Raw genomic sequence first — 25,907 nt, forward strand, 5'->3', positions numbered from 1 at the left:
TTTGTATGCTTACTACGACTGCAATGTTTTTCCTTCAGCCTCAATGCCGGTGTTTCCAATGTGTCTTGTAACATTTCCAAGTTCAAGTGTTGCTGTTTAAATTGCTGTATTATTTGAATGTATTGATGCTTGTCATTCTTAGTATGCCCCACCCCTGTAACAGCCGGAAGGCTAACATAATTGGAAAAATAATAATAAAATAATATCATCAGCCGGCTCGCCCAGCGCGTTCTGCGACATGGCTGGGACACGCAAACTGATGGCGCACTGCTGACAATCGCCCCATCTGCTTTGCTTGTGGTTATGTCGGTCATGTAGCCCGCTATTGCAATCGTGTGCAGCAACCACAGGTCGCCTCCAACTTTCCCAGCCAATCAAGCTGCTCGTATGACCAACCGCCGCCTACGTCACCATCGTCCCGCCCCACTCCGTCTACCCGCCGTTCGCCATCTCCGCTACGTCTCTCACTGTCGTCGATGCGGCCACGTCCACTCGAGGGCCACCAGGAAAACTGGTCGCCGCAGTCCACGAGACAAGGGCTGTGACGCTGTCGAACTGCGGAAGCCCTCAGGAAAGCCCGTCGAACGTGATAGACGTGCTTGTGGATGGCGTTCATGAATCTGCCCTTGTAGATACTAAAGCTGCCGTATCCGTCATGTACGCAAAACTTAACCGATTACTGCGCAAAGTGGTCACGCCACTCTTCGGGCTCTCCCTCCGTGCAGCCAGCGCCCAAATCATTCACCCTAAAGCGATGTGCACAGCCCGCCTTATGATTCAGGACGTCATGCATGCGGTCGAATTCATCATAATTTCTTCATGCTCTCACGACGTCATCCTAAGATGGGATTTTTTTCTCCTGCAACGACGCCGTCATTCAGTGCGCACCAGCAGAAATAGAACTCACACAATTATCTTTTTCGACGCCGGCCGACAGTACATCTGCTGGAAGCGAGTTACTCGTCAGAGACGACACCCAAGTGCCTGCAAACTCGACCGCGGTGGTGTCGGTCTACTGCGCAAGCCTTTCCGACACCGCTGCACTACTCTCGCCATCTCACCGCGTTTTCATCAGAAAAGGTTTGCTGGTTCCTTTCGCGACCGAGCAACTTACTCACGGCACCACCACTAATTTTGTTGTGAACTCATCCCCGTACACTGTTACGTTGGTGCGAGGGGAATGTCTCGGCAGCGTGGAACCCATCGAAGACTCACAAGTTATGAATCAACCCGATGACATGCACTGCTCAAGTTTCGGTACGCTTAGTGCTGTTTCAACATCTGCTTCATCATCCGATGATGTATTCGGTCCCTCCATTCCCGAAAACCTTACGCGGGGCCAGTGTTCCCAGCTTCTGGGCCTGTTAGAAGAATTCCGCTCATTTTTTTGATGTCGCTCAACCTTCTCTCGGCCGCACATTCACCGTTACGCATCGCATTGACACAGGCACACAGCCACCACTGCGGCTACGTACATATCACGTATCTCCCAGAGAACGCCATGTAATCAACGAGCAAGTCGACGAAATGCTTCGCCGCGATGTTATTCGGCCCTCCAGCAGCCCCTCGGCGTCTCCTGTCGTTCTCGTCACGAAGAAGGACGGTTCTGTGAGGTTCTGTGTGGACTACTGACGCCTCAATAGGATCACTCGTAAGGACGTGTACCCACTTCTGCGGGTAGATGACGCGATTTACAGCCTGCAAGGAGCAGAAGTTTTTTCATCCCTCGATTTGCGCTTAGGGTACTGGCAAGTACCTATGGCTGAGGACGCTCGACCGAAGAGCGCTTTTGTCACCCCCGAGGACTTGTACGAATTCAACGTCATGCCGTTTGAGCTGTGCAATGCGCCAGCCACCTTTTAGTGCATGATAAATACTGTTCTGCGTGACCTGAAATGGCACACACGCCTGTGCTACCTCAATGACGCCGTCGTTTTCACTGCGGACTTCTCGCGCATCTTCAACGCCTTCGGAATGTTTTAACGCGTCTGGGTGACGCCAGCCTGCAACTGAACCGAAATAAATGCCGATTTGCAGCTCGGCAGCTGACAATACTGGGCTATGTCGTGTCCAAGGACGGCATTATCCCTGATCCAGCCAAGCTTCGGGCCGTGACTGGGTTTTCCAAGCCGACATCCGTCAAGGAACTGCGAATTTAGTAGGGCTGTGTTCCTACTTTCGGCGCTTCATTCGAAACTTCGCGACAATCATATCGCCACTGACGAAGCTCCTCGGAAGTAACGGGCCTCTGCATTCGTGGCCATCACAGTGTGATGACGCTTTCAAAACGCTCCGTCGTTTGTTGACGTTGCCTTTCATACTCCGCCACTATGGCCCTACGGCCTCTACAGAGGTACACACGGATGCCAGTGGTGTTGGCCTCGGTGCTGTCCTTGTGGAGCGCAACCCAGGGTTCCCAGAATATGTCGTGGCGTATGCAAGCCGTACGCTAAGGCCGAGACTAATTACGCCATCACTGAGAAAGAATGTTTGGTGATTTTCTGGGCCCTTACAAATTTCCGACCTTATTTTTATGGTCGCCCATTTGATGTCGTCACCGACCATCACGTACTATGCTGGTTGTCGTCATTGAAAGATCCCTCAGGCCGTCTCGCCCTGTGAGCAATTCGCCCGCAAGACTACGACATCTGCGTGCTGTACTGAAATGGAAGGCAACATGCTGATGCCGACGCCCAGTCGTGTCAGCATGTTGACTCTCCCTTGCCTGACGACAATACCCACAACTCAGTGTCTCACCTTGCCATTTCTTCGATTAGCATGCATACCATTGCTACTGAACAGCGCAAGGATCAATGAATTGCCTCACTGACAGACTTGCTGCCTGATACATACCCTCCATCCACTCGCGCGTTGCGTCGTCAAGCCCACCATTTCGCCGTTCGAGACGACCTTCTCCACGGGCGCAATTACAACGGTGACGGCCGCCAGTGGCTACTAGTCATACCTTGCAGTCTGCGTTCTGACATATGCGAATTCTTTCATTCTGATCCGCAATGTGCGCACTCCGGTGCATCGAAGACTTATCACCGCATTGGCCAACGGTACTTTTGGCGCGGCATGTACCGCTACGTGCTGAAATTCGTTCACTCCTGCATAGATTGCTGTTATGCCTGCGAGTCCGCAGCAAACTTCCATGCCTCGGAAATAAAGAAATCTGTGTGAAGGCCAGCACGCGAGCCCGCCTGACGCGATGAACAGCTCAACGGCGTCAACACGCGATGGCGCCTTTCTGTCACCCACGTGCAGTAAGTCACCTCAGCAAGCGAGCCATCGAGCAAGCAATCGGCGTTTTCCTGTCTGGGGGGAGGGGGTTGACGCAATGCCTGGCGACGTCACTCGTCCTTGGGTGCAGCCACCTGCAGCGCAGCCTCTCCAGATTCGATGAGAAAGAATGACGCGGCCCAGCGGCGACCCCATTGGAGGATTCTGACCTCACGACCAGCGGCACTTCTCGTTGGACATTTGGGTTGGACTCGGTGCATATAAAAGAAGCCCTGCGGTGCGTCGAGAGCAGACCCATTTGAGAGTAGAGCAATGTGGTAGAGAGAAGAGCTCGGCTCTTCGCGTCTCTGTCGGCTCCAGTGCCGAATTTGTAACGTCTGTGAATATATGCTGTACCTACACCTTGTTTAACTCACCGTCGTCTCGTCCGCTCGTCTATCAGCTCTGCGCAGAAGCAGTCGCGAGCTGAGAAACCTACGCTACCAAACGGCTGGTGACCTTCCCGGTGAAATTCGAAGCAGTGGCGCCTTCGGGACCGTGTTGGCGTCGCCGTCTTTCGCAACATTGTCAACACCGTAAAGTTTCAACGCACCCGTCTCCGGTAGGTGTGCAACCTCTACATTTCCCTGCCAGGTCCTTTGGGCGCGTGGGCATCAAGTTGTATGGGACACTTCCACTAACGTCGACTGGTAACCGCTGCGCCATTGTCGCTGTGGACCACCTCACGCGATACGCCGAAACAACCGCTCTCTCTGCGGCTACAGCGAGCGATGTGGCCTCCTTTCTGCTCCAACAATTCATTTTGTGACATGGTCCACCTCAGGAACTGCTCAGTGACCGAGGCCGCGTCTTCCTGTCTGAAGTCGTTGAAGCCACTCTCAAAGAGTGCAACGTTGTTCACCGTAAAACTGCTGATTACCACCCGCAGACCAATTGCCTCACCGAACGACTCAACCGTACGCTCGGTGACATGCTCCCCAAGTACGTCACCGCCGATCACACAAATTGGAATTTCATTCTACCCTTTGTCACCTACGCATATAATACCACCCCTCAGAGCCCTACTGGCTTTTCACCTTTCTTTTTATTATATGGAAGGCACCCGTCGCACACCATCGACACGATACTTCCGTACAAGCCAGATCCGTCCGAGTGCGTGCCTATTTCTGCTACAGCCAAGCTTGCTCAAGAGTGTCGAGAGCTCGCAAAGACCTTAACTGCGCATGATCAAGAGCGGCAAAAAAAAACATTCGCGCTGACGCCAGCACTACTGCGCCCACGTTCCTCCCTGGAGCGGTCGTCTGGCTCTCGATCCCTACTACTGCAACTGGCCTATCTTCAAAACTATTGACCAAATATGAAGGCCCCTACCGTGTCATCAAATGCACTTCCCCTGTCAACTACTTGATTTAACCCATCGAACCATCTTCGTGCATGCGCCGTCGAGGCCGCTACATTGTTAACGTGGAGCGTCTCCAGGCTTACCATGACCCGCTCATTTGCAACCAGCTGTTAGGTCGCCAGGTGGCTCTGTTTTTGTGCCCGGGGTAGTTGTGGCAAAGCCCTCGAACAGTGGGTCGTCCTCTTGAGCGCCTTCTAGTGGGTCACCCTTTTCATAAGAAGAAAAGCAGTTCGTGCAGAGAGAGAGTCGGTCCCCGCATCGACTGTCGCTGCCGTGAATCATGGCTTAGTGTCCTCCGATAAACCGATAAACTTCTTAACAATATATATATATATATATATATATATATATATATATATATATATATATATATATAAGAAAAGAATGAAACTGCTTGCTTTATAGCAGACCCACTGATCTTTCCTATATATATATATATATATATATATATATATATATAGTGTCGCGGTAATGAAATCAGTGCAAGTAACAGTGTAGCGAACAGTGGAACAGCTTCGTACGAGCAGCGCGACTTCATCGTCTTTCTGCAGCCCGATTTCTTTGGCACGCACAAGCAATGATTAGACTAGCCGCGCAACAGCGAGAAACCTCCTACATGCTCGTGTCATTACTCCCCCGCTCGAAAAGTATCGACTCAATGATTTCAGATGTATGAAGGCAAGAGCAAGTTTTGAGAGTCAGTAATATGGCTTAATTCTTGCCTCATGCATGATGTCCGTCTGGGCACCAAGACGGGAGGACCGCACGCTGGGCTCGGCAATAACTTGGTAGTATACATCGCTGAGGCGCTGAGGAACCTGGTAAGGGCCGAAATAACGACGCAAGTGTTTCTCAGAGCGGCCACGTTGGCGTACGGGACTCCAGAGCAATAATTTTTCTCCGGGGTGACAGGTGACTTCTCTGTGGTGTAGGTTGTATTTATGAGCATCGTGTTGTTGCTGAGAGCGAATACGCAAGTGAGCTAGTTGTCGAGCTTATTCGGCGCACTGCGCTTACTGGTCAGCATTTTCTGTGGAGGTCGTAAAGGCGTCAGGCAAAAGCATGGCGTCTATCGTAGTGACTTCGCGGCCGGGTAGCAAATGGAAGGTGTAAATCCTGTTGTTTCTTACACAGACTTGTTATATGCGAAAGTTACAAAAGGTAGGACGCTGTCCCAGTTCATGCTCTACGTCGACATACATGAAAATAATGTCTGTGATGGTCTTATTGAGCCATTCTGTTAATCCGTTAGCTTGCGGACGGTAAATTGTCGTTCGGCGATGTACAGTACCACTGAGTGTCATCACTTCTTCGAGCAGCCGAGCGCTGAAGGCCGGGCCTCTGTCAGTTAGAACCTCGCTCGGCGCACCATGGTGGAGGACGACAGCGTGAATGAAGAAATCCACGACATCGCTTGCGGTGCCGCGTCGGAGTGCTCATGTTTCGCAATAACGTGTGAAATAGTCCGTCACAATTATTATCCAGTGATTGCCCACTGGAGATTTAGAAAATGGGCCTAGTATGTCCATGCCAACTTGTTGAAGCAGTGCTCGGGGTGGCTCCACAGGGTGTAAAAGACCAGCAGGTTACGTGAACGGAGTCTTGTGACGCTGGTTTTTACTTTATGCTTGATGGTACTGGAGAGTTTGGGCCAGTAGTACATGTGGTGCATACGAGCCAGAGTAGGCGTGAACCCTAAATGACCGGAAGATGATTCGTCATGGCAGGCCGTAAGGATGTCTCGCATCGCGGATGGTACGACCGTACGACCGAGCGCGGTTCGAGCTTTGGGATCAAACCTCTGCTTGTACAGGGTGTAGTCACGGAGGAAAAATCATGAATTCGTGCGCCTCAACGCTCGTGGTGGCTGTTCAAGCTTTTCCTTAAGATAGTCCATGATTGGGCAAAGTTATGTGTCAGTATGCTGTTTCCTAGTCATGTCGGAGGCTGTGATGGCTATGAGGAAACTTTCGTCGTCAGTTTCGTCAGAAGGAATCGACTCGACCGGGGCACGTGATAGGCAGTCAGCATCAGTGTGCTTGTGTCCCGACTCGTAAACCACCGTAACATCGAATTATAGTAGGTGGAGACTCCATCGAGCGAGGTGGCTTGAAGGGTATTTGAGGCCTGCAAGCCTGCACAAAGAATGGTGGTCGGTGACTACTTTGAAGGGTCACCCATACAAATATGGTCTAAACATGGCTATGGCTCACACTACAGCTAAGCATTCCTTTTATATGGTGAAATATTTCGTTTCAGCTGATGATAACCTAAGAATAGCGTAGGCGATACTCGTGCGATACCTTCCTTCCATTGCATGAGGACGGCTCCGAGGTCAATATTACTTGCATCAGTGTGCACTTCAGTATCAGCATTTTCGTTTAAATGATTGGAGGAGTCTCGAGGCGTCGTCATAGCTCGCAAAAAGGGTCGTCTTGTTCTGGGGTCAAAACAAAAGGAAAGTTGCCTTTCGTCAGTTAGTGTAAGGGTTCTGCTATTTTCGAAAAGTTCGAAACGAAGCGAAGATAGTACGCACAAGGGCCCAGAAATGGGCGTGCGTTGTGTTTGTTCGCTCGAGTTGGGAAGTTAGCGACAGCAGGTGTTTTCTCAAGGTCTTGGCAAATTCCGCCACTGTTGACGACATGACCAAGAAACTTGAGCTCCAAATAACTGAAGTGGCATTTTTTGGGCTTGTGCGACAGGCCAGATGTTCAGAGAGCATCAAGTACTGCCGAAGATGGTGAAGCTGCAGCTCGAAAGTCGCTGGAAAAACAACAACGTCATCTAAATAAGCAAGACACAATTGCAACTTGAGACCGGACAAAACTTTGTGCATCATTTGTTGGAAAGTCGCGGCAGCAGAGCACAGTCCAAAAGGAAGCACCTTGAATTTGAAGTGGCGTCAGGAGTAATGAAGGCGGTCTTTTCCTGGTCATGTTCATCGACGTCGATTCGCCAATAACCAGCATAGATCCGTGGATGAAAATATCGGGTGTTTCTAAAGTGGTCCAGTGAGTCGTTGATGCGAGTAAGCAGATAAACGCTTTTCTTTGTAACAATGTTCAGTTTACGACCATCAACACAGAAACGCAACGTGCCGCCTTTATTTTTCTCCAACACAACTGGTGAAGCCCATCGGCTTGTAGACGGCTGAATGATGTCGTCAGCAAGCAATTGTTGCACTTGGTCGCGAATGGCGTCTTGTTATCTGCGGAAAACTTGACAAGCATGTTGTCGAATAGGCCTTTCGTTGGGCTCTGTTATGATGTTATAGAAGGGTGCCTGTTTGATTTTGGATGTCGTGGCAAAGCAATCACTCAAAGAAAGCAGGAGGGAGTGAAGACTCTCTTTCTATGAATTTGACAGTGCGCAGTTTACATCAAGCTTAACCGGAGACTGTTTGTCGTTATGACGACCGGAATAGAGTTGCGCGAGTGATAATCTGGCTCTCGAGCCTCCAATTTTTTCGAAGTATGCGACCCCACACTGCCTCATGAAGTGCTGGTATTTATGACTGAAATTTGTTAGTAGAGCTTTCGCAGGCTCTTGTGTCAGTTCTATGAGGCCACGGGTGACGCATACTTGACGAGACAAGAGCACGGACACACTGCTTTCAACAATGCCGAAAGCTGTTGGGTTGATGTCTCTCAGCACGTTAAGCAGAACACTGGAACGGGGTGGTACTGTCACTGAATCGTCGGATACGCACAATGCCATCATACGCGATTCGCAATCCTGAGAATGTGCGTTAGGTGAAAACGTCACCAGCAATTTTCGGAGATTTTGAATAGCCCCATATTCTCGAAAAAAGTCTAATTCCAAGATGAGCTGCCTGGAGCATTCCCGCAGTGCGACGAAAGTCCCAATGAAGGTCGAAGCGCGAATATGTACTCGGGCAGTGCACCTCCTAGCCGGCGTCACCAGATACTTACCCGCATCACGGAGCTGCGGACTGTTCCATGGCGTCATCACTTTTTCGAGAGCAGCCGCAAAGGCGCCACTCATAACGACGTATTCGGTGCCAATATCCACGAGTGCAATGGCTGAGTGATTGTCAATGGTTAAAAAAATATCGCCGGAAACTGCTGCGTTGCGTTCAGGAAATTTTGTGACAGAGCAATCGGCGTCGTTAAATTGTCGTGGCAGAGAATGTTTGTCAGTTCGGTCAACAGCGGCCCCACACCCGGAAGCTGCTGACCTTAGTTTTTTTGGCGTGGGTCAGGACTTGGATACCTGTTTCGTACACCAGAGAACGTGGCGTAACGTCTGTATGTTGGCGCAACGACGTAACGTCTCCTAGGCGCCGAGGAGAAGGTGAGTATGGCCGGTGGCTTTGTGCAGGAGGAACGGCTGCTGCGCTGCTAGGTATTGCTGAATCTTGCGAGGACCCTCCCTGTTGCTTGGTCGACGCGCGTTAGGATGAAACTCCTGAAGGCCCGTCCTGCGATACGCACACTGGCGATACAGATGATTGCTTCGCCGCAGTGGTAGCAAAAGGGCCTTTGGTAAGAGGTGCGCTGTACGTAAGATATACGGGTGACTTCGCGCGAAACGTCCTACTGTAAAATCCTCTCGTAGTTATTCGTAGGGCCGAATTGACGGGGCGCTGGCGCGAAAGTAGAGGGTGGCGTCCTGTAGTAGGTTGAAGACTCCTCGATACTTCAGCGTAAAACTCAGCAGGAGCTTCCGCACGCATTGAGAGCATTGGTTGGGTCACATTCCTGATTTCATCGCAAATGAATCCACCCACAATCTTGGCACCAAAGTGAGCAGAAGTGGGACGAAATTTTTGGAGCTGCTCGCGGACCACGCTTCACACAAGCTCGCGGAGTGCTCATAAGTGTTGTCCACAGGTGAAATTTGACGCCACGGTGACATAATTTTGTCGGTCGTACTGTAGAAAGCATCGCTGAAGTGCTCGTTTCATGGTAGTAGCTTCAGCGATCATCGATCATAACTCATCGACAGTGGTGGGGGGCTTGCGTATGAGTCCCGCAAAAAGTTGCTTCTTGACAACCCGCAGGACAAGTCGAACTTTTTGTCTCATCCATCCCTGAGTTCGCGCTCTTAAACAAGGAGGACATCTCTTCGACAAACACAACCACGTTTTTTCAATGTGGCTTCTGAACCTAGCTATGCAGAGCCTCCTCGGCTTTTACTTTCCTTTCGAGATTTTTGAATGCCTGGCATAGCTGTCGCTGAAATTCTTGCCAGTTGATGACATATGGCTCATGGTTCTCATGCCAGGTGCGAGCATAGTGTTCAAGTGCGAAATACGCGTATCGAAGCTTCTCAGTTTCATTCCATTGGTTGGCGGCTGCGACCCGATCGAAGTGATCTAGCCAGTCGGCTACGTCCTCAAACACATCACCATAAAACGGCTTCGTGGTGCGTGCTCTGTTGATGACGCTTGGGGTAGATGTGAGTTTGTCTAAGTTGCTCTCTTGTATCTGATTTGCCGTTGTGGTGGTCATTCTTGCCAAGCTCTAGGAGGAAATTTAAAAGGTAGTCCCAGCATAGGGTGGCTGAGGCGAAGTGTCAGGTTTTTCTCCGGAATTGTTAAAATGGTTGCAGAAGCTTGAAGCGGATTCAGTTCAAACTAGTGAATTGGGTGGTACCCGCCCCTCCACCAGTTTTTCACGGTAATAAAATCAGTGCAAGTAACAGTGTAGCACAGCGCAAGAGCTTCAATCGGGCAGCGCGAATTCGTCGTCGTGTTTCTCCCACCCAAATCCTTCGGCACGTACAAGTAATGATGAAACAAGCCACGCAACAGCCAGAAATCCACTACATGCTCTTGTCAATATATATATATATATATATATATATATATATATATATATATATATATATATATTGACAAGAGCGTGTAGTTTTGCTACATATATTTATTTATTTATTTATTTATTTATTTATTTATTTATTTATTTATTTATACATACTGCCAGTCTCAATGGGGACTATTGCAGGAAGGCAACCAAAAGATACTATAGATACACTTACATTGAAAAAGTGAAATTGTATGACTACAGATCTTATACGATATTACATGGATTATATGGGAGCATAAACAATGTGGTGAAAAACATTTAGAACACAGATTTGGTACATAATACACGGTTAATAATAACATGCAAGAAATATCACTAATAAACATGAAAGACTTTTCCATGCGTACGACACTGATATACTTATCATGATCGAAAGGCACTCAAGAATTGAAAAAAAAACATCAATTTAACTATGGGTGGCACGAATATGATTATTAAGCAACATCAAAAATGTATTCAAATCTTTAATATTAATTATACAGCCGGGTAATCTATTCCATTCTCTAATTGACTGTGGGAAGAAAGAATACCTGAAGCAGTTGCTGTTGAAACGGTATTCCTGTAAAGTTAATGGATGTTTATGGCGTGACTGTCTAGTTTCCGAAATTGATATGAACCTAGAGCTGTCGATGTTTAGCTGTTTATGAATGAGTTGGAAGAGCATTTTTAAACGTGAGAGTTGAGCGCGATTTCGCAATGTTAGTAACCCAGCTTTTGCCATTAATTCAGTAGGTGAATCAAGCAGACTGTATTTGTTGTAAATAAATCTAACCGCCTTTCTTTGTACACTTTCTAGCTTTTTAATTAAGTTATTTGTGGCCGGGAACCAGACTAAGTTAGCGTATTCTGTTGTAGGTCGAATGAAGGTTTTATAGGCTAAGAGTTTTGTTTGAGGTGGTGCGGATTGTAGTCGTCTTTTAAGAAAAAATAATCTTTTTAAGGCTGAGGATGTAACGTATTTAACATGTGCCTCCCATCTAAGGTCACTAGAAATGACTAGTCCAAGATACTTATGCTGTTTGAGGGTAGTTAGTTGCGTGCCGCCAATAGTGTAGGCAAAATTTGAAATGTTTTGTCTACGGGTTATTCTTAACAAGGCTGATTTTTTTACGTTTAATGTCATCTGCCATTTCATGCACCAATCTGACACTGATAATAGAGCATTGCTGAGGACCATATGATCTGAAGGTGAGTTAATTTCTTTGTAAATAATACAATCGTCTGCGAAAAGCTTTATGTTCGTCCCGATGGATTGAGGCAAATCGTTGATAAAAATCAGAAATAGAACAGGAGCTAGGACGCCGCCCTGTGGTACACCTGAGGTAACTTCCGTTAGTTCCGATGTTTGCTGCTCTATTTTCACAAACTGTGTCCGCTTGGTTAGATATGCTCTAATCTAGTTTGTGATTGGTCCTTTACCTATTGTCACCTGCAATTTTTCCATGAGCTTTTGATGCGAAACCCGGTCAAATGCTTTAGAAAAGTCTAGTGAGATGAGGTCGATCTGCTTTTGATGGTCAATGGCCGATGACAAATCATGTATTAATTCGGTAAGCTGCGTAACGGTGGAAAGAGCTTTACGAAACCCGTGCTGAGATGGTGTCAAAATGTTCTCGTTTTCAAGGTAAGTAGTTATATGTTTAAGAATAATATGCTCAAATATTTTACAGATTGTGCTTGTTAAGGATATCGGGCAATAATTAGCGACGTCAGCTTCACTACCCGATTTGTGAATTGGTATGACTTGTGCTATTTTCCAGTCATTGGGCAGTGAAGATTTTGTTAGGGACATGTTAAATATAATAAACAGATATTTAGTTACCCATTCGGCGTAACGTGTGAGAAACTCATTAGGTATATTATCAGGCCCTGGTTGTTTCTTGATCTTCGTTTTTAGCAAAAGGTCAAATATACCTGCTTCGTTTATACGGAGAGGTTCAATGGGGTTCACTCCATGAATTTCGAGAGGCGGTGGGATATCGTTATGTGTAGTGAAAACTAAGTGGAAGTAGTTATTCAACAGATTAGCTCGGTCTCTACTTTCTTCTGGAGACATTGTACTATATTTTTTTATTTTTTGGATTTAGGTAGATCCTGAATTTTTGAGGTGCATCATTAAGAAAATTAGGTAGAGTATAAGAAAAGTAGTGATTCTTAGCTGCTTTAATTTGAGACTTCATTGAACTGATGGCTTCCGCAAGGTTTTTACCAGTTGTAATATATATTTTTACCAGTTGTATATATACATATATATATATATATATATATATTCACTTTTATTCTATTCGTTACATCAGAGATCTTTATGAAGCGGCACTGCAGGTGGTACCTTGTGATGTGACTCAAATGCACCACTAGCTCTTCACACGAGCACGTAAGCGAGCGGCAGGGCATTCGCGGGAAGGGACAACGTGCGGTATACATCCCGGATTTTTACTTTTCTACCAAATATGGCGCTGCCTGTCGAGAGTCGCAGAGCCACCATGCGTTGCTTTGGCTTCCTATAACAAAGAGATGTACGACGATTAAGCTGAAACTTCCGCGTAGAAGCGATACAAAGAGAAAATGAAAATAAGCGTCTTGCACATCTGGAAGCACTGCATGGCATAAGTTCAGTTCGGCTCGAGCAGCCGCCAATGGTGATAATCGAAAGGGTGCCAGTGTTTGGTAATGCTGTTGTCATTTTTTTTAGAAGCGTCCCCACGAGTGCATGTGTTCAGGTAACGACCGGTCTTTAAGTATTATGGGTCGATTTTTTCACCACATTGAGGTCATTACAAAAAAAAAGTAGGGCAGTTGTCATGAAACTGCCCCAGTTATCGACACAACGGTGACAAGTTGTGAAATGACGTGCCATTGTATAAACGCTAGAGGCAAGCTCTTGAGCCAAATAGCACTAATTTCAAGCAGGCCTTGGAGCCATGCAGTGTGGATAGTGCTCATTCGGTAATCTTGGAATTGCAGGAACTTATATTTCGGAGTATTAGGAGCAGCGATGGTGTATTGGTTAGAGCAACCTCCTCGCATACAAAAGGTCCGTGATTCAAATCCCGGTGCCACGCAGTTCCCAACCGGATAAAAAAAATCCGCGTGGTGATGGAACTGCGTTACGAGGCCTGGGGTGCGGCCTCTCCGGCAACCACCGCCAGGAACGCACTCCCTCATCAGAGAAGGATTGGCCACCTTGGTGCGGTATCTCGCCACTACCTCCCACATGCATACGTCAAATATATATATATATATATATATATATATATATATATATATATATATATGTATATATATATATATATATATATATATATATTGTGGTGAAGCCTTCGAACAGTGGGTCGTCCTCTCCAGCGCCTTCTAGAGCAAGAAGAAGAGCAGCTCGTGCAGAGAGTCGGTACCCGCATTGACTGTCACTGTCAAGCATCGTCGACAACCGTCCGCCAATAAACGTCTCAACAATTTGGTGGAGAGTGCTGGGCCCTTCTAACACCTTCGGTTAGCATTTGATGATCCTGGAGCTACGATCCCGCACCGTGCCTTCTACCATGCACCAAGACGCCGCACAGCAAACGCTTCCTCCTGCGCCGACGCCATGTTCCGGTGTTCCCCGCATCCGGGACCCTCCTGTCTTCACCGGCGCGGATGGCACCGACGTCGAGGACTGGCTTGCTATGTACGAACGCGTCAGCGTCCCCAATCATTGGGACGAGGCAGGAAAACTCGGCAACCTGGTTTTCTACCTCGCGGGTGTGGCCGGCATGTGGTACAACAACCACGCATCCGATTTCCCCACTTGGTCCGCTTTTAAAACCGCCGTCGTCGACGTGTTCGGCCGTCCTGCCGTTCGTAAGCTCCAAGCCGAACAGCGGTTACGTGAACGAGTCCAGCAGACCGGTGAGTCCTTCACAAGCTACACAGAGGACATTCTTGACTTGTGCAAGAAAGTGGACGCGAGCATGACAGAGGCCGACAGAATTACCCATGTTCTAAAAGGCATCGCCGACGATGCCTTCACCATGCTCCTGGCCAAGAACCCTCGCACTGTGGCAGAGATCATTACACTTTGCCAAAGTTACGAGGAGCTGCGACGGCAGCGCTCGATGACCCGTCGACCACCCTCACGTGACGCTGATCTCTCGGCCTTGTCAACACTTCCGGACCACACCGCCTTGCTTGCTGAAATCAAGTCATTCGTGCGAGAAGAAGTTGCCCGCCAGGTCTCTTTACTGGCCTTTGCTTCCCCGCAACGTGCTGAACAGTCGTCAAGCACACTTCTGCCTCCCCTCCGCCGAGCCATTCAGCAGGAAATCGGGGAGGTCGTTCCAGAATATCACCAGCCGCCTCCAGTATCTACACCACTCAGTTACGCCCAAGTTGTCGCCAGGCCACCCCCACCGATTCGTGTGACTGGCCCTCTTGGTTACACCGAAACCATCGCCAGACCCCAGGTCTTCGGAGAAACTGTGCCACCTACATATACCGACGTCATCCACGTGCCCCGTGGGCCGCCCACTATGCAGTTCTATCAGCAGCCGGCTCGCCCATCGCGTTCTTCGACATGGATGGGACCCGCGAACCGATGGCGCACTGCGGACAATCGCCCCATCTGCTTTGCTTGTGGTTGCGTCGGGCACGTAGCACGCTACTGCAATCGTGTGCAGCGACCGCAAGTCGCCTCCAATTTTCCCAGCCAATCGAGCCGCTTTTATGACCAACCGCCACCTACGTCACCGTCGTCCCGCCCCGCTCCATCTACCCGCCGCTTACATTCTCCGCGATGTCGCTCACTGTCGCCGATGCGGCCACGTCCACTAGAGGGTTACCAGGAAAACTAGTCGTCGCAGTCCACGAGGCAAGGGCTGCGACGCCGTCGAACTGCGGAAGCCCTCAGAAAAGACCATCGAACGTGATAGACGTGCTTGTGGATGGTGTTCGTGCATCTGCCCTTGTAGATACTGGAGCCGCCGTATCCGTGATGGACGCAAAGCTTAGCCGATTACTGCGCAAAGTGACCACGCCACTTTCCGGGCTCTCCCTCCGTACAGCCAGCGCCCAAAGCATTCACCCTACAGCGATGTGTAGAACCCGCCTCATGATTCAGGACGTGATGTATGCCGTTGAATTCATCATAATTCCTTCATGCTCTCACGACGTCATCCTAGGATGGGATTTTCTCTCCCGCCACGACGCCGTCATTCATTGCGCACCAGCAGAAATAGAGCTAACAGCATTCTCTTCTTTGACGCCGGCCGACAGTCCATCTACTGCAAGAAAATTACTCGTCAGGGACGACACGCAAGTGCCTGCAAACTCGTCCACGGCGGTGTCGGCGTACTGTGCAAGTCTTTCAGACACCGCTGCACTCCTCTCACCATTTCATCGTGTTTTCACCAGAAAAGGTTTGCTGGTTCCTTTCGCGACCGTGCAAGTAACTCGCGGCAGCACCACTATTTTTGTTCTGAACTCATTCCCGTACAGTGTTACGTTGGTGCGAGGGGAATGTCTCGGCAGCGTGGAACCCATCGAAGACGCACAAGTCATGGATCAACCTGATGACACGCACTGCCGAAGTTCCAATACGCTTAGTGCTGTTTCTACATCTGTTTCATCATCCGCTGATGTATTTGGTCCTTCCATTGCTGACAACCTTACGCTGGTCCAGCGCTCCCAGCTTCTGGCCCTGTTGGAAGAATTCCGCTCTTCTTTCGATGTATCTCAACCTTCTCTCGGCCGCACATTCACTGTTACGCATCGCATTGACACAGGTGCACAACCACCACTACGGCAGCGTCCATATCGCGTATCTCCCACAGAACGCCGTGTAATCAACGAGCAAGTGGACGACATGCTACGCCGCGATGTTATTCGACCCTCTAACAGCCCCTGGGCATCTCCTGTCGTTCTCGCCGCGAAGAAGGACGGTTCTGTGCGGTTCTGTGTGGACTACCGACGTCTCAACAAGATCACTCGTAAGGACGTGTACCCACTACCGCGTGTGGATGACGCGATTGACAGCCTGCAAGGAGCCGAATTTTTTTCATCTCTAGATTTGCGCTCAGGGTACTGGCAAGTACCTATGGCTGAGGACGCTCGACCGAAGACCGCTTTCGTCACTCCCGACGGCTTGTACGAATTTAACGTCATGCCGTTTGGGCTGTGCAATGCGCCTGCCACCTTTGAGCGCATGATGGATACCGTCCTGCGTGACCTGAAATGGCACACGTGCCTGTGCTACCTCGATGACGTCGTCGTTTTCGCTCCGGACTTCTCAACGCACCTTCAACGCCTGCGGCGTGTTTTAACGCGTCTGAGTGACGCCAGTCTGCAACTGAATCTGAAGAAGTGCCGATTGGCAGCTCGGCAGTTGACAATACTCGGCTACGTCGTGTCCAAGGACGGAATTCTTCCCGATCCAGCCAAGCTTCGGGCCGTGACCGAGTTCCCCAAGCCGATATCCATCAAGGAACTGCGCAGTTTCTTAGGACTGTGTTCCTACTTTCGGCGCTTCATCCGAAACTTCGCCTCTATCGCATCGCCGCTGACAAAACTCCTCGGTAGTAACGGGCCTCTCCATTCGTGGTCATCACAGTCTGACGACGCATTCACAACGCTCCGTCGTTTACTGACGTCGCCTCCCATACTCCGCCACTACGACCCTACTGCCCCTACAGAGGTACACACGGACGCCAGTGGTGTCGGTCTCGGCGCTGTCCTTGCGCAGCGCAAACCAGGGTTCCCGGAATATGTCGTGGCGTATGCAAGCCGTACGCTTACAAAAGCCGAGACTAATTACACCGTCACTGAGAAAGAATGTCTGGCAATCGTGTGGGCCCTTACCAAGTTCCGACCTTATTTATATGGTCACCCATTTGATGTAGTCACCGACCATCACGCACTATGCTGGTTGTCCTCATTGAAAGATCTCTCAGGCCGTCTCGCCCGGTGGGCACTTCGCCTGCAAGACTACAACATCCGCGTGCTGTACCGCAACGGAAGGCAACATGCTGACGCCGACGCCCTGTCGCGCTCTCCCTTGCCTGACGACAATGCGCACGACTCAGCGTCTCACCTTGCCGTTTCTTCCATTAGCATTCATGCCGTTGCTACTGAACAGCGCAAGGATCAATGGATTGCCTCACTGATAGACTTGCTGACTGATCCAACCACTCCATCCACTCGCGCGTTGCGTCGTCAAGCCCACCATTTCGCCGTTCGCGACGACCTTTTCCACCGACGCAATTACAGCAGTGACGGCCGCCAGTGGCTACTAGTCATACCCCGGAGCATGCGCTCTGACATATGCGAATTCTTTCATACTGATCCGCAACGTGCGCACTCCGGCGTATCAAAGACTTACCAGCGCATTCGCCAACGGTACTTTTGACGCGGCATGTACCGCTATGTGCAGAAATTCGTTCGCTCCTGCATAGAATGTCAGCGCCGCAAAACTTCAACGCACCTGTCGCCGGTAGGTCTGCAACCTCTACCCTGCCCTGCCAGGCCGTTTGGGCGCGTTGGCATTGATTTGTATGGGCCACTTCCACTAACGTCGGCCGGTAACCGCTGGGCCATTGTTGCTGTGGACCACCTCACGCGATACGCCGAAACTGCCGCTCTCCCCGCGGCTACAGCGAGCGATGTGGCCTCCTTCCTGCTCCAACGATTCATGCTGCGACACGGTCCACCTCAGGCACTGCTCAGTGATCGAGGCCGTGTCTTCCTGTCTGAAGTCGTCGAAGCCATACTCAAAGAGTGCAACGTTGTTCACCGCAAAACTGCTGCTTACCACCCGCAGAAGAATGGCCTTACTGAACGCTTCAACCGTACGCTCGGCGACATGCTCTCCAAGTACGTCGCCGCCGATCACACAAATTGGGATTCCATTCTACCCTTCGTCACCTACGCATATAACACCGCCCCTCAGAGCACTACTGGCTTTTCACCTTTCTTTTTATTATATGGAAGGCACCCGTCGCACACCATCGAAACTATACTTCCGTACAAGCCAGATCCGTCAGAGTGGGTGCCTATTTCTGCTACAGCCAAGCTTGCTGAAGAGTGTCGAGAGCTCGCAAGGACCTTTACAGCGCATGATCAAGAGCGGCAAAAAGGCATTCGCGCTGACACCAGCACTACTGCGCCCATGTTCCTCCCTGGAGCGCTCTTCTGGCTCTCGATCCCTACCACTTCAACTGGCCTATCTTCAAAACTATTGCCCAAATACGAAAGCCCCTACCGTGTCGTCGAACGCACTTCCCCTGTAAATTACTTGATCGAACCCATCGAACCATCTTCGGACATGCGCCGTCGAGGGCGCGACATTGTCAACGTAGAGCGCCTCAAAGCCTACCACGACCCGCTCATAGTAACCAGCCGCTAGGTCGCCAGGCGACTCCCTCTTCGTACCCGGGGTAGTTGTGGTGAAGCCTTCGAACAGTGGGTCGTCCTCTCCAGCGCCTTCTAGTGGGTTGCCCTTTTTAGCAAGAAGAAGAGCAGCTCGTGCAGAGAGGCGGTACCCGCATTGACTGTCACTGTCAAGCATCGTCGACAACCGTCCGCCAATAAACGTCTCAACAATATATATATATATATATATATATATATATATATATATACATATATATATATATATAAGGAAAGGAGTGTATGCCTAAGGGCTTGTTTTTACACAACATTAATGAGATCTAACTGAGAATAATGACAAGGAAAGTATAGGGGAAGATATCAGACCAAATTGCAATGTAAATATATATATATAAATATATATATATATATATATATATTTTCCGCGTGCATAGTTCATAATGTGACGCCGATAGCAACACTTAGCTCATTAGAGTGTCCATTTAACTGCTATTACAATAATGAAAACACGAATAAAAGTGACACAAAATTAAGACGATTTGTTGACAGGGCGCTCGTTTGGAAACTAAACGTCCAGGCTTTATGTCGGTTGTATTGGTGGTTTTGATTCTTATTGTAGAAAATGCCTGAAATTTCGTACACCTGGTGAATTCGCTTGCACTATGAGTACAGAAAGGCCACTTCACTTTCCAATATGATTCGACATTAAAGTATTTGTCTTCGAGAACCCGAAACACGTACGTGAAACAGAGCCTGTTCACTTCGCAGCCACAGAGTCCCGCAGTAGTGATCTGGCAACAGCCACGACTACAACCACCATCTCTACCAACGATGGGGGCAACGATCGTGCTGGCGACAGCCGTCTTGAGCGGTCAGGTGTCGCAGCAGTGGACCGGCGCGCCAGTGGTGGAGGAGGCAGTTCCTCGGTGCCGCCCGCTCTGCCACAGAAGAAAAACAAAGAGGGAGCCAGGAGAAGCCGCGAACAGCTGGCCGGCGCCGCAAGGTATCCCTTATTGTACTCTTGAGCTCTTTCTTGACGTATCAGACAGAAAAATATAACATATTCCGCATTGGAAGAGTACTTTAAGCATACGGGTGGGCGATTTTACTCGAGAGTCGCCTCACTCAGATCGATCCGTATGTTTGGAAGTGAGAGTCCGGATGAGCAATACATTGATTAGTTTGAGTCTAACCGAGTCTAGTTGAAGAACCGTTGGTGATTATGAAACCTAGTGAGTCCTAAGCCCCAATTTTATTTATTGAATGAGTCTGAGTGAGCTCCAAACTTTTTGACCAACCTATGCCTGACCTGTCAATGGCGGCAGCAACGGCACTTCTCTACACATAAAGGAGAAATAGGCAGGATTTCATTCCGAAACAAAAACAACTAGTCAGCGAAATGAGTATTGAATTCTAGACTGATGAGAGCATTGTGGTAAAGTGGTAACCAATACTAAATGTACTGGAGAGGATTCTAGCCACGTTGTCCTCACAACTCACAACTCACAATTCCATTGATCCTTACAACCTTTTGTTTCTTCCGGGGGGGGATGGGCTTTTTTGTTTGAGCCCATCTGTCACTTTTAATGTCCTTTTATTGTCTGCCTCATCTTAATTTGGACTATTATGTGTCTAATACTCGTTTATTCCCTCTTCTACTCTGCTCTCTTTCCGTTAGAGGCTGCACCCATGAATCTATTAGCCTTCTCTGGAAAGGCTTGCATAAGCAGCATGACTCAACCATGCGCGGGTCACAATGCAATTTTCAACGCCACCTGTGGAATGCTACATTAGCTGCAGCGTGCGATATTAACGTACATAACGCCAGACGCTGCAACAATTGTAAAAATAATGTCCCATATTATTAGTTGATACCAAAAAATCGATCTACTATGACCTGTTCGTCATTGCAGATGGACAATTTAAAGCCTTAGAGAAAGGACCAAAATTTTCTCACGAACCTGTGGTACCTGTCTTCGAGATTCTGGTTATAACCCAAAAATGGTAGGAAAAGCAGGTAAAGAAAGTAAGGAAATAATTTTCCTGAAAGAGGTCGAAAGGTTTTAAAAGAGCACCATTCGTCCGGCCAATGGAAGAATGATAAAAAACCTGATGACATAGATACTCCCAGTATAAAGGTCTCAGATTTATGACGGCTGAAAAAGAAGGTGCCTTCATAGTTATGCCGTCAGCAATCTACCAGGAAAAAGCTTGCCAGGTCATCAAAAATAACTTTATCTCGGTAATACCTAGTGAGGCACGTGTTAAAACTAAAGCAGTGACATCGTGTAAGGACATGATTATAACAAAACCAGGCTAGGGTGTTTTTATAAAATTGCATGAATTCGTTAAGTCCGATTAATTCGTTTGCGACGAAGAATTCTTTGGAAGTTTCGCGGTATCTTGAAAGCAAAGCTTCACCTGGGTAGACATTCTCAGTGAATATACAGGATCTGTTTATTCTGTTTTTCTTGTTGAACTTTTGAAGTGTGTTATAAATTGTAATATGCAGATTTCCGCTATTTATTTTCAAAATTTAACGGGTCTGATTGTTGACAATTTGATGTCGTTTTGAGTATTTTATCTGAAGAACATTTTCATAGGTTTTGACCAGGGTTTGTACCTGCGAACAGAAGGCATTTGTATTAGTTCCTGTGTTGCCCCTGTTTTCTGCAACATTTTTCTGCCTACTATAACTGCTATCTGTTTGAGACGTTTAAAAGTAATAGAGTGTCAAGTATTTGCAGGTATGTAAACGATTTACTGGTAGTTTCGGACAAATAAACGAGCACAAACAAAAATATGGACAACGTTTTGAAAAAGTTTAACTAGTACGAGAAGTGTCTGCTTATGTTTTACTTACGAGCTACCGCTGGAAGGAAGATTTCAGTTTTTAGAGATTAGGCCCATTTTCAAGCATCAGCATACTTGTTATGCGTACAGTCCACGCGCTAGAAAGAAGCTTTTACAGTAAAAACCTTCACATCATAACTTAGTAAAGAGGGCAATCACGTCAATGTGTTTGAAGTCTAGCCAGCTTCCCTGTTCAGATTGTACGACTAAAGGTAGCTGGGTTTCTGCAGTCTAGGCTGGTGGTGGTGGCTTAAATCTTCCTGAAAAAGCTAAAAGGGCGTGCACAGAAGCCGCGGCTGAAAGACGCGCCTATTGGGCATGAGAATTAAGCCGATGGTGTTACCATATTTAAAACGGGTGACACACAATCCGAAGAACATTACCAATCGCCATGGAGTTGGCATGGTGTTTTCTGCATCTAAGGAGCTTTAGAGTGTGCTCACGAATTTCGAATGAAAAGTGCGCTAGCCTGTTTAGCTAAAAACTTGCTAACCCGGTGATGTAATGCATTTGGGAGTGGTATACGAGATTTATCTTTACTGCGGCAAATCTTGTGTGGGCCAAAGAAGCCGCTGCATAAACAACCCCTTACGTGAACACAAGCAGTCGATCAAAAAATAATGAAATGGCTAAATGGCCAGCTCCCTGCACAGCCAGTGCATGTGAAGCACGACTTCAACAGGCTAAGATACCGAGACATATCAGCCTCACGTGTGCTCGTGAGGTTTGTGAAGCGTTCTTGATCAACATGAAAAGAAATAGCTGCGTAAGTGAAGCCTTGATAACGCTCTACGGTACAGAAATTTCCTTTTTGAAGAATAAGTTGTGTTGGCACGTGGTGTTCCTTGGCGTGTCTGCGCAGATTGTTCGGTTTTTTCATTTAAATGAAGATCCACTACAGTCAATAAAAGAACAGTTGCTAGTTTGCGCTCGATCTGCTGAAGTGTTCCTTTTTTGTGGTGTCTCATATTTTAACGCGATTTTTTCCAGCCGAGATTAACCATTATAGTGCACTATGTAATTTTGAGTGTGTCACGTGAACGGAATTTTAACATCATTGTTAATGGGTGGTCTACTGCGTGAAGTGGAAGTCCATTTTGATTAGTCAGTTCCCATCACAGGTAGAATAATTTCCCTGTCAATTCTTATAGACTTGCAGCCAGACACCGCTTTCCGATGGAGGCGGAAATGTTGTAGGCCCGTGTACTCAGATTTGGGCGCACGTTAAACAACCCCAGGTGGTCAAAATTTCCGGAGCCCTCCACTACCGCGTCTCTCATAATCATATGGCGGTTTTGGGACGTTAAACCCCACAAATCAATCAATCAAATCCAGACACCGCTGCACATGCAGAATTAAGAGCCACTGTTTCGGGAACGTGGCTTGTACGTGCAGCATAGATGCTACCCCGGAAGCATAAAGCAGATGAACAGCAATGAAAGTTTGTTGTAACTAATCACAGACATTTCATCAGTAAACTGCGGTGCCTCCACACACATTTTAAAATATTGCTACGCTGGCGCGACATGCAGCACGAAAAGAAGTATACGAAGAAAACTTGTCCTGCGGGTGTATCGGTGCCGGGTGGCAGCCTGTCACGGACGGCCATTTTTGGCGACACCTCGTCACGGCAATTACCGGGCGCCGTACTCCCCGACTGACCGTGAGAACGGCGGCGCATGAAAGGGAGCCGAGAAGTGCAGAATGGGGAGCTCTTCTTAGAACGTTGCCGCCGACGTTTGATCCTTTGTAACTGCGGCGCCGTCTGCAAGGTCGTAGAAGGCCGTGGTATACCCCGAACAAGGATTAGACTACAAGACGCACCGACTGAGAGCCAAACGTTTGACCGTTCCCACGGGAAAAAGCGTGGGAAACGCTCTGGTGGCCAAGCCGTATGACAACAACCCGACAGGTTGTCACTCTCGCTAGTTGAGGGCCCTCTCCCAATTAAAAAGGGGTGGGGTCAAAATATTTTTGGGGCGGAGTTTCCCATCAATTAAACGCGCGTGATTGGACCCAGGTAGAGGTCTCTTGTCCCCAAGGAAGAGAACGAGGAGACACGAGGGGGATTTAAGCGCAGGATTTTGCCCTGCTAGGCAGACTAGTCACTGACCAAGATGGTGTAGAAACAGATCAACAAGCATCTCTTCTAGAAGTTTTTAGTGTGGCTCTGTATCGGCTGGCCACCTAAACTTAGCCGTTCGTCTAGTTGTGACGCGATATTAATGTCTGCAACGTAGACATCGGGACTTCGCCTCGAGTTAGCTCCACCTGCTCGAAGTCACCTGCAAGCACTAACCTCCCGGAGCCACCAGCGTTGCAACACCGCCGACATCGCAGTTGTGCCAGAACTCTCTTCGACTTCTCGCATCCGATCGTCGGGGACACAACGCTGCCGGTCATCACACGTATGCCTTCACCTGTTTATATCTTCGAACTTTCTCCTCCGTCGTTCTATTCTTGTTAGTTTGTGTAGTTTGTAATAGTTCTCTCTCGTAGGCTGATTTATTGTTTCTGTTATATATTTCTTTAGTTGTATCAAGTGTCAATGTATTTTGTTAGTTGTATTGAAGTGTTGTATTCGATCCCGTGTGCTGCCATATCACTAGAGTAAAGTTTGTTTTGTTTTCTCACGTCTCTGATCTCTTCACTGTCCCTGCTTGCGTACGGAACGAACCAACCTGCTGTCATTCCCGTCGCCGACTTCGCGCTGGCGACGCTAGAGTGGCAGCTTGTAACAGAGCCATTCAGCGTTTTTTCCACCAGTCCATTTTCAAATAAACATCTTTCATCACAGCAGTTTTGTGGAGGTGCTGGGTACAATGATGGAGCTTCCTACGAACGTCGACGCACCGACTGCAGAGACGGAATACGTGAAGATTTGCCGAAGTAGACGAATTGCTGGCCTGCAGACAGAGATGGATTCCGAAGTGGACAACAAGCATCGGGCACCTGCTTTTGGTTTCATGACACCAGCCACATCCTGTCACCATGGCAGCTCTGCATCAAACCACAAACCTTCGCAGGAAAAGCCGGTGAGGATGTGGACACAAGGTTGAGCTTCTGCCAGCGGACAAGTCGTCTCAATGGTTAGAATGCCACCTGTCAGCTTACCAATATGGACCTCTTCCTTAAGATAACCGCGTCTGTGCGGTATGAAAACCACAAGAAGAGTTTGACAACGTGGCAGAAGTTAGTCGACAAGATTGGGAAGTGCTTCGAAGATTTAGCGGTCAAAAAGAAGTCTCCCGAGCAAACGCTGAGGAAGTGCGCTCATGTTACTAATGAAACCTGCACAACGTATATTGAGCAATTCTCAAGTTGTGCGAGGTCCTGGAACCTTAGAATACCAAAGAAGACAAACCGGGAACAGTAAGAAATCGCAGAGGAGCTCTACCAATACCTCATCGCGAAGGACAGTCTGGAGTCAGCGAGTGACATCATCCTGCACTGCCGCACATTTAAAACCTTATGAGCTCGGCGCATCACGCCGAAGTTCGGCCGGTTGGCCAACGTTACTACGGTTGCCACTGTTAACATCGCCCCAGCCCCGTCTGACCTCGTTCCAATTATCGGCCAAGTGGTGCGGGAAGAGGCCGAGCGACGTAAAGCGGCGTCTGTTCCTTCTCCTCGGATTCGACAGCCTCCTCTTCCGCGTGATTCGGCAGTGACATTCATCAACTATGCTTCCGTTGATGCATTCAACTTCGCATCTCGTACAATGATACCAAGTTTTGCAATAAACTTCCGTCTGAGTTACGACGTCCACGACAGATTCGTACGTGGCCCATTTGCAGTTGCTTGCACGGACAGCCGCACCATTTATCTCCTTGTTGGCAATTTTAGCATGTCTTGTGAGTGCCCCGTCTGATTCCAAGGTGGCGTCTGTGGCCACGTCGCCCGATTTATTCGTCAGCACAGTCACATGTAAGCACTAGTAACTAAGCGGCTACGCACTTTTTATTCGTGAAACAATCACCTTGCTGTAAGAGCGCTCTGGCCTTTTGGCCCTGGTAGAAGGACGCCTTATTGGTTGAATTACCGCAGCAACTCGCCAGCTTCCATGTGGAGCTTGACGCCACCGCCTGCACAGCAACACAGGTGTCCGACTTCTCGGCGACGTCTCACGTCCTCACCGCCGGAAAACTAGGCGGTGCGACCAATGGAGGTGAGGTCGCCAGTCATCTTCGGGAACCTTCTCCTATGCCTCCGCCAGTCAC

General features: G+C 48.6%; 1 protein-coding gene across 9 annotated transcripts in view; it reads left to right on the plus strand.

Moving 5' to 3' along the window:
• Positions 1–25,907, plus strand: part of LOC119172975 (cell adhesion molecule Dscam1-like) — a 2,235,730-nt gene that overhangs the window by 1,602,427 nt on the left and 607,396 nt on the right. For all 9 annotated transcript variants that reach the window (XM_075891768.1, XM_075891770.1, XM_075891774.1 and 6 more), the window contains one exon: positions 19,603–19,837. In XM_075891768.1, the coding sequence (XP_075747883.1) occupies positions 19,603–19,837 (235 nt within the window). The remainder of the gene's footprint in view (positions 1–19,602; positions 19,838–25,907) is intronic.

The sequence above is a fragment of the Rhipicephalus microplus genome, chromosome 4 (assembly GCF_043290135.1).
Source record: "Rhipicephalus microplus isolate Deutch F79 chromosome 4, USDA_Rmic, whole genome shotgun sequence".
Lineage (NCBI taxonomy): Eukaryota > Metazoa > Arthropoda > Arachnida > Ixodida > Ixodidae > Rhipicephalus > Rhipicephalus microplus.